Raw genomic sequence first — 9,769 nt, 5'->3', positions numbered from 1 at the left:
CTCGACTCAACTCTATTTTACTCGACTCAACTCTATTCTATTTTACTTTACTTGGCTGCTACTCTATTCTACTCTACTTTACTTAACTCTATTCTACTTGACCTAACCCTATTTTACCCTACTTGGCTGCTACTCTATTCTACTCTACTAAACTATTCTACTCGACTCTATTCCATTTTATGCTACTCGGCTAGACTCTATTCTAATCTACTTTACTTGACTCAACTCTATTCTACTCTTTTTGACTAGAACCTATTCTACTCTACTTTATTTTACTCAACTCAACTCTACTCTACTTTACTCAACTCGATTATACTCTACTTTACTCTACTTTACTCTACTCAACTCGATTCCATCCTACTGTAATTGACTCGACTGCTGCTTTGCCATTGATGAGTGGCTCCAGATCTTAGTGGATCTTCTCAGGTGGAGGTGATTTGTCACTGTGTCCTGTTTCTTTGCTCTGTGGGCGGGATCATCAATGCAACATGGGCGGGATCATAATTGGCCATTGTGATCGAGCCACTCCACCTGTTGTGGTCCTTAATCGTCCTTTAATCGGACTTCAACTCCTTTAACTTATCCCGGCGCTGCGTATAAGTCCGGGTGTTGCCATGCTGTGCCATCATCGCTGATATCTCTCTGTAAATGTTCTTGTTTCTTGTGGCATTGTCGTCAACACGATGAGGAAATGGCGGTTCTGATGTAGTTTTGCTGGGCGGGTCATCCAGTGACGTAGCTCTGCTGGCCAATCAACGGCTGCTGTCTGCTTACGTCAGAATCGTCCCTCAGAGCAGCCCGCTTAGAACCACAAACAAGGTGGTTCTACAGTTTAAACCAAGATGAGTAGAGGTGGTACCGGCAGTGGACAGGCCCTTAACTGGTGCTGTGTGGGGCGGAGCCGATGAGAGTTGAGACAGTGGCAAAGCGCCATTAAGGGCCTGCCCTTTTTTAATTCTACAGATTTCTGAAGGTCAGTTTACAGGTAAACATCTGAAGGAGTGGACATACTACATGTGAACCTCCACTTCCCCGCCGATCGTTGTCGTGTTGGTTAGTTTTGTCTAGTTTTCTACAAAGTTTCTAGTTCATTATGGAATCTCCAAAAGCAGTACCGTGGACCAACGACGAGGTCCAGACCTGTCTGTGTTTACTGGTGGATCAGAGGATTCAGCGCGAGCTGGACGGCGCAACAAGAAACCGCCCACTTTGCATTGACGACCCCGCCCACAGAACGGGGAAACTAAGTTTCAGTGGCAAATCACAACACCTGAGAAGAACCGATAAGTCGAGAGCCGAGTGGAGTCGCACTCATCGATGCAAAGCGACTTTATTTATCTGTATTTAAATATCCTCTGCACTTCTCTGCTCTGATCTCCTCTTATACTCAGAGTCACTTTAAGTTGCTTTAGCAACATGCTTAGAAAACACCTCAGTCCAGGACTTTGGCACCTTCTGGACTCCTCTGTGTGATTTCTGAATGGGCCGAGGCAGCAAGGGGGGTTGAAGCTAACCCACCTGGTTCTCCTCTTTGCTGTAAAGCTACAGTATGTAGTAACAGAGGTGAAACGGTCCTCATGTGAAACTGTAAGCCGGCTCAGTACTGTGGTGAACCTGTTCACAGCATTAAAAAAACAATTTATTACCGATCTTGGGAAGGTCAGTAACGACGCACGGCAGCTTTGTATTTAGTAAAAAAAACTAAACTGAGTTCATTTGGGAAACAAACACAGTTAACGTGTTGAAGCTCCAGGTTGATCCAGCTGAGTTCTGCTCCACGCCTCTTCTGGTCCCTCGATCCTCGCTTCCTTTCTGAGAGCTCACGTGTGAACGGGACGGGGTCCATCAGTGATTAATGATCGATCAGAAGCAGCTGAGACTCACTGATCTGTGGGGAAAGAGCCTTCGGTCCTAAATGTTTGATCCTCACTCAGAGCTCCTGAAGGTCCTTTTGTTTTCTTCGTCCAGGCAGAGGCGTACAGGAAGGTGGCGTCTGCTGTGATCCAGAGGCTACAGGAAGTGATCGCATGACTTCCTGCTCCAACAGGAAGTCAGCTGGTCGACAGGTCATACATGTCAACATGCAAGCTGTTCAATAAGATCAATCGGGACAGTCAGTGCAACCCTTTAGTGCTGAAGATGTGACGTTTGGAGCATCTCTAAGACGACTTTGTTCTTTATTATTAATATTATTTATAAATTATGTGAAGTGTGAATGAGCTGCTCCTAATCCAGAGTTGGTAATTCTTCATTATATTTAAATGCTTTTAAAAACATGAAAGTCACTAATAAAAGAAACAACATTGTATTTTTACTTTCTGTATTTTCAAAATAAAGTTGTGCCAACAACAAATATTTCATCCTAACGATTTGTTTTTTTTAGTTTTAACCTCAGTTCCATGAGAAACAGAACATTTTTTTTATTTTTTAAAGTTTACGAATGATTCTCTGCAGCGCATGTTTTATTTGTTTGGATCTTAGAAGAGACTTGCTGTTAGAACCACAGACTCCAGGCCCAAAGGGTCTCAGGGGCCCAAAGGTTCTGAGGGGTTGAAAAGGTTTCTTGGACCCCAATGGTCTCAGGGGCCTAAAGATTCTGAGGGGTCTAAAAGGTCTTGGGGGGTCCAAAGAGTCTCAGGGGCCTAAAAGATCTCAGGGGCCCAAATGTTCTGAGGGGTCTAAAAGTTCTCAGGACCTGGCTACCATGAGCTCATCTACGGGACCTGGTTCCTGGTAAGGGTCTGGTATTATTCCAGATCAGGTATTGTTCATCCAGTGTCTAATGTCTGTGTTTCTATGTGGACAAATGTCTGGTCTAATGTCTCAGTGTCTATGTGGACACTTGTCTTGTTAACCCTTGGTAAGAGTCTCTTGTCCTCACTGAGCGTTGTTTTGTTGCCGTGGCAACGCAGCTGCAGCTTGTGGCTGAATAAACATTAGCAGCTGGTTCCAATAATGGTGTGTGTGTGTGTGTGTGTGTGTGTGTGTGTGCAGCACCCCCACGTCTACGCTCTCGTTTGTCTTGTAGAAGAACAAGAATAAAAATAAACTTTTTTCTTCTTCTTCTTCCTCTCTGTTCCCGTCATTCCACTGACAGCTGAAAGTGAAACTGCACTAATTATTTTATTTTTAGTGAAACCAACATGTTTCTCGTGATGAAGGAAAACTCTGTTAAAACCTGTCAACAGATTTTTTTCAGCTTCTGTCTCTGATTTAGCAGAAATCCGTTTACGTCGTTCTCACCACAAACTTTCCATCTCTACACTTTTCTCCAGACTGAGGTCGTTCAAAGGTCTATCCTGAACAGGTAAGATACTACCTGTCATAGTTTGGAGGTTTTGTTGGTATTTGAGCTCATCTGCAATCATCCCAGCTGCATTCATTCTGTAATCCCGGAGCCCAGAACCTGAACTGCTGCTTTTCTCCTGTTCTGGGTCCAGCTCAGAGACGTCTGGTTCAGTTCTGGGTCCGGCTCAGACCTGTTTTGAGTCTGTTTCAGACCTGCATTTCAACTATCTCAGAAGGTCACCAGTTCCTCAGGTGCCTGTCCAGTACTGGTCTTGGAGGGCCTCTACCTTGCAGGTTTTAGATGTTCCTCGGCTCCAACACTCGAGTTGATTCCAGTTCTGAACCAGGTGTTGGAGCAGGAAACCGGTCAGACCTGCACGGTAGTGGCCCTCCAGGTCCAGGATTATACAAAAACTGGTTATACTCAGACCCAGTATGTTCCTGCAGGAAGTGACCAAAGGTTGCACAGAAAGTGCTAGTGCTAGCTGCTACTGCAGCTGTTAATAACCGTGTAATAAAAACCTGTAAGGGTTAATAAAAGTAGATTAATAATTAATTATTTGTGACTGGAGCTGTCTGTGCAGCAGTGATCCACCGTCAGCCGTGAGCTGAACATGAAGTTAGAGCAGAGCTTCTACAACATGTTGAAAATGACTGAACTGTCCCTTTAAATGAGAGTCCTCCTGGTGCTGACCGAGTTTCTTCTGGACCAGATTCTTTAATAAGATCCAGACTCCTGCAGGGATGGATGTATCAGTGCTGACCTTTGACCTCAGAGAGCATGTCGGTGTCTGTGTGTTGGCGTATTGGCTCCCCTCGGTCCAGAACCCTCTGAGAGTGCAGCGAGCCTCTCTGGGTTCTGATCGCTCGCAGCAGGCCGCCATCTTCCCAGCCTGCTTTGCATATGGCTGCAGGGCCGGGATCAAAGAGGAAACGGCTCAGCAGGCGGCGGCAGGCCCGGCCCGGCCCGGTGAAACGCTCGGCGCTGCAGTCAGGAAGGTTTTTCATGCTCTGACACCGTTTCTGTTTTAGATGCTCGGCCCAAGTTCTGCTTCAGACCCGGCTCGTTCAGAAGGTGAACGTCACTCGGTGTGCAGCTCTAAAAACATGAAACCAACGTGTTCTGACCCAGAAACGTTCAGCTGGAAGTCTTCATCCAGCTGTTCACGGCCACATACCTCAGAGGTAAACAAAGGTTGGCCCAAACACTGGAAGCTGTTTCAACAAACAAACAAACAAACAAACAAATTCTTAAACAGAGATTGTTTTGACAAACAAACTTAAACAAATAAAGTCAGACTCTTATTTTGAAGTGTAGCTATGTGCTTTATTTTGAAACTCCAGGTTCAGTCCTCTTCCTGTTTTCTGCCGACCCTCTGACTGAATCCTCCTGAACACCAAGGTCCGATCAGAGATGACATGAAGGATTGATGGGGGCGGCCATGATGGAGACAGAAGAGGAAGAAAGGCATGCTGGGTAATATAGAAGACCCAGAAGCTGCTGAGTCACTGGTTGCCATGACAATTATCACTTTTGTTTAAGGGAGCAGAAGAGAGAGGGGCAGAGTATAAAGTAAGCCTCAGACAGTCTCTGAGTGAAAACTACAAGTTGGATCAAATAAGTTCTTCAGGAGGTTCTGGTGGTACCACAGGTTCTGTTTGATGGTTTGATGGAGGGAGTAAGAAAGTTATAAACAGCACCTTCACTTCCTGTTTGGAAGCTCAGATACAGTGAAAGTCAATGGGAGATTGGGTGTTGACCTCTGACCTATGAGAGGACACCATCAGTTCTGCAGAGACACTATGGGGGGGGGGGGGGGGGGCAGAGACTGAAGACTGGAGGAGACGAGGAACTGAAAAGAGACGAGTCAGTTGAAGTTGGAGCTGGAGAGTCAAACAGGACTGGGTTCTACCTCACTGTCTGTCTCAGATCAATGAGTTGAGTGAAGAGTCTGTCCTGAAGACACCCTGAGGACCGAGACCTGCAGAGACCTTCATGTTCTGCAGATCTCTCCAGTCCAAAGACTTCCTGAAGATCAAAACAAACATTTCACCTTGAGATCTCCTGCAGGCCTCGGTTCATCCCCAGGGGGCCTGCTGGGTGTCTGTTTTACAGCCAAGCCCCCTCAGACACCACGGACCGGTCCGGACCTTCGGACAGCCTTTCTTCAGGACACGATGAACCTAACGCTCACACACTCAGAAGGTTTAATGGACGATCGATCGTCTTCAAATCAGAGCAAGCAGAGATGTTTTCTACAACACAACAGCTGCTTGATCCCGTGTAGGGTCTGTGGTGGTCTTTGAACCCTGGACAGGTCCATCACAGGACCACCAAAGACACCCGGGTGTCTCTGTCCCCCAAACCTGCAGGTGTTTGGACTGTGGGAGGAAAAAAAGGGAAAAGAACCATGTCTTTAATGATTAGGCCCGTAAAAGGCCCGTGTTCCGTGTTGCAGTCAGAACCGAGTCCGAAGCTTGGAGCAGAAAAATGAAGAGTTTTTGGGTGAGACAGGAAATGCCTCGTCAGGACTTTGTTTAAAAAAACAGATCTGTGCAGATTCTGGACGAAGGCTCGGCTAGTTCTGACCCATAGGCTGCAGCTGCCATCAACAGACGAGTCAAGACCCGAAACTGGTTCAGATAAGACCGAACACGGTCCATGACCGTGTGAAAACCAGTACCTGGCACACCAGGAGCTTTACGCACTTAAACAAACGTGCAATTCTATAAAGGGCTCTTTTAGTGAAGTTTTATTGTTGAAATGTGCGATTCTTTGAAAATTTTACTTAATTCAACCCTTTGCTGCACGCGAGACACATCAGAGGGACAGGTGTGGACAGACAGACAGGGACAAGGGATGGGCAGGGAGACAGGGAGGGAGGGGGCAGTGCAGCCTTTACACTGAAGTTAGTGTATGATTCCACAGGCATTAAAGGGCTGTTCCAACATTCTACATGTGCACGGCTACTTAAAAAATTAACACTTCAGCTGTTCAACAATAAACTAAACTAGTGATTTTTTTAAATATGTTAATGTAAGTTCAAGAAAGAGTTTATTTTTTTTTTTATTTTTTTTTACTTTAGTAGCTCCAGGTTTGAACACTTTAAGTATTCTAGTTTCTGAACCAAACACTGTAAATGTTTGTGGACATTGGACCAGAACCTGGACGTTGAAGCTGGAACTTGTTCTGTGCCCCGAACAGTAGTGGCGTGTGATACTGCAAAATTTGTTATCCATCCATACCAAATAAATACTGGTCCAATATCGCCGGTACTGATACCGATACGATACTTTAAAATAATTACGGTGAATTTTGATGACGTTTAAGTGTTATGTGATTTTTCCTTCGGATCATTTATTTGTTAAAATCCAGGATAGAATTAGGCAAAGTTTATAGATAAAAAAAAAAAAAAAACTTTATTATAATAAAAGTTTTTTACTGAAAAAATGCAACAGTAACAAAATGATTTCCCCAGACCTTGTGATGGCTGGATTTTTTCCCTTAAACAAAGTGCACAAAACGAACACTCAAAAATAAATTAAAACAGAAACCATGATAATTAAATAAAAATTATCCTTTCATTGAACTCCTTTTCTGGATTTTTTTTTTTTCTTAAATAAACAAACAGTACAAAGTTATCACACCGCAACAAATGTTATAAAACAGTAAAATATATTTAGGCTATAAAGGAATAAAACAGAATGTCTCCTCTTAAGTGAATTTATTTTACAAATCAAAAATAATGAGTGAAAATACAATAAAGTGTAAATAACAAAGCCTCGAGTTCAAAGAAATATTCCCAGAAGCCTCTCTGTGGGCCCTGCCTATCAACAGGTGGCTTCAGGGCCAGATTTAAGCCCCGCCCCACAATTCAATTAAATTCAGTTTATAGGCCCTTTTCACATGACGTCATTGTGAAAAGGGCCTATTTATATAGCGCCTATATAAAAATAATAAGTTAACACTATTGATCTGAGGAGCACCCAGAGCAGGCAGAACAGTTTAGCTCACGGAAAAATAGTTGGAATAGCTCTTTATGGACTAGTGGAATCAAAGACGAACTTCAGGCACGTACTGGGAGAGAGGCTGAGAGAGGAGGGGGAGAAGAGGAGGAGGGAGCAGAGGAGGAGGAGGGAGCAGAGGAGGAGGGAGCAGAGTGAAGCAGGTCTCAGCTTTCAGCGCTGCATTCCTCACTAACAGCGCCCCAACTCACGCACGGACCGACCGCTCGTTTAACTGGACCACACTTCCGACAGGACCCGGTTCGGCTCCGGTCCCGCTCAGCGTTGATCGCGGGCAGTCAAAGAAGAGGACAGAAGCGGGGTTTGCTCGTTTTTGCTGTGGATGTGGGGACGCTTCTCCTGTTTGGACTCTGGATCTGATCTGGGAGCGACCGTCATGTTCGGAGGTGGGTAGGGGAATGCACCCGAACTGACTTCATGAGCCCGGCTAGCACTCGGTTCCGGTTCTTAAAACTGACCACACGGTGCCCGCTTCAAACCGAACCGGGACTGGGTTGGGTTCTGGTCTGATGAACTGGTCCGGGTTGGTTTTTTACCCGGGTTATTTCAGTGTGTGCTAACGTTAGCTCCGTGCTAACTCCCCCTGTCGGTATGCTAGGCTAACAGCCTCTGCTAGCTAATGTTTGGGTCGAAAAAGGTGTTTTCTCCTTTCGTGGGGCCGAACCAGGCCGAACCGGGTTCTGTTCTGGAGGATTTCTCACGAGGTACGGACCCTGTGGGACCAGTCGGAACCAGGGAGTCCTGACGCATTAAATTAACATGTTAGGTCCAGTTTGACTAACCTGATTTTCTTTCAACGGTTCTGCTCGGCTCGGTTCGGTTTGACACTTTCTCTTTAATAGCCTACAACTATTTTGCCCCACTTTCTCCTGAAACCCCGACCCAATTCATGGTTCTGTCCGACTTTACACTAATTATTACAGCAGGGCGGATTTAACAGTTCTGGACATTTGTTTTGGGAGTTGTTGGGTTTCTCGAGACCCGGTTCTGGACTCCACTGTGGGTCGTGAAGCACAAGCTCTTTGGATCCTCTCCAGATATCAAATAAAGGTGTTGGCTGATATCAAACTGTTGTCATGGATGTTAGAGATAAAAATTGTATTAGTTTATTAGTGATGCTTGGTTACTTATTTATTAATTTAATTGTTTGGTTTATTAGTTTGTTTATTAGTTTGTTTATTAGTTTGTTGGTTGGTTCCTTACAGTCTGGGCTCACCTGAGTTACTTTGTGGGTCAGATGCTCAAAGCAGTTTTGTTTTTACAAACTGAGAAGTCATAACACAAAAAAGTTTATCCTGAACTAAATCAAATGGTTCCGTTGGAATAAGTTTACTCTTGAAATGTGGGTGTGCACTCGGTGTAAACAAAACATTCAGCTTAATCCTCCAAAAACACATTGGAACCGCTCGGTGCTGACTGTAGTTCAGATTAAAGAATAAATACGGCTGAATCTGACGGTCTAGAAGGAGATGTTTACGGAAAAATATAGACGTTCTACATTTGGATGGATGCAAGGTTGGATGGTTGTGTAGCTGATTGGATGGACTGAAGAATATATGACTGGATGGATGGTTGAGTTAGTGGATGGATGACTAGTTGGATGTATTTATTGACTGAAGAAGAGTGGATGACTGATCAGCTGGATAGATGGATGGATATAACGTTGGATGGACAGACGTATGGTTGGTTGGTTGAATGGATGGATGGACAGATGGTTGGCTGTATGGACAGATGTTGGATGGACTGGTGGATATAGGGTTGTATGGATGGGTGGATGTATGGACAGATGAATGGTTGGATAGATGGATGGATGTAGGGTTGATAGATAGATGTAGGGTTGGATGGACTGGTGGATGTAGGGTTGAATGCATGGATGGGTGGATGCATGGACAGATGGTTGGATGGATGAACCTATGGATGTATGGACTGATGGTTGGATGGACAGAAAGTTGATTAGTTGGATGGTTAGGTGGTTGGTTGTATGAATGGATGGATTGATGGTTTCTTGGATGGATGGACAGTTGTATGGATGGATGAATGATTGGTTGGACGGACTGATGGTTGGTTAGACGGATGGATGACAGATGGATGTTGAGTTGGATGTGTGGATGGATGGCCGGTTGTATGGACGGATGAATGGTTTGTTAGATGGATGGATAGTTGTTTGGATGATTGTTTGGATGGACAGATGGTTGGTTGGATGGATGCTTAGTTAGATGGATGCTTAGTTGGATGTAGGGCCAGATCCAGTGCCTTCTCCTGGGATCATCAATGTGTTTTGTTGTGGTCCCATCAGAGCAACTGGGTTTTAAACTGAAATCAGAAAATAAATCAGTTGATAAGGTTCCCAGGGTTCAGTCGGAGGGTTCCTAGGGTTCAGTCAGAGGGTTCCTAGGGTTCAGTCGGAGGGTTCCTAGGGTTCAGTCGGAGGGTTCCTAGGGTTCAGTCGGAGGGT

General features: G+C 44.9%; 1 protein-coding gene across 1 annotated transcript in view; it reads left to right on the top strand.

Annotated features, from left to right (window-relative positions):
• Window positions 1-2,229, top strand: part of nubpl (nucleotide binding protein-like) — a 5,660-nt gene extending 3,431 nt beyond the window's left edge. Inside the window, 1 exon segment of the mRNA XM_037694671.1 lies at window positions 1,969-2,229. Within this exon segment, the coding sequence (XP_037550599.1) occupies window positions 1,969-2,031 (63 nt within the window). The 3' untranslated portion in view covers window positions 2,032-2,229.
• Window positions 2,230-9,769: the final 7,540 nt, after the last annotated feature.

This window comes from Nematolebias whitei, chromosome 21, assembly GCF_014905685.2.
Source record: "Nematolebias whitei isolate Nwh7 chromosome 21, NemWhi1, whole genome shotgun sequence".
NCBI classification, from domain to species: Eukaryota; Metazoa; Chordata; class Actinopteri; order Cyprinodontiformes; family Rivulidae; genus Nematolebias; species Nematolebias whitei.
This window is presented reverse-complemented; position numbering and strand designations above follow the sequence as displayed.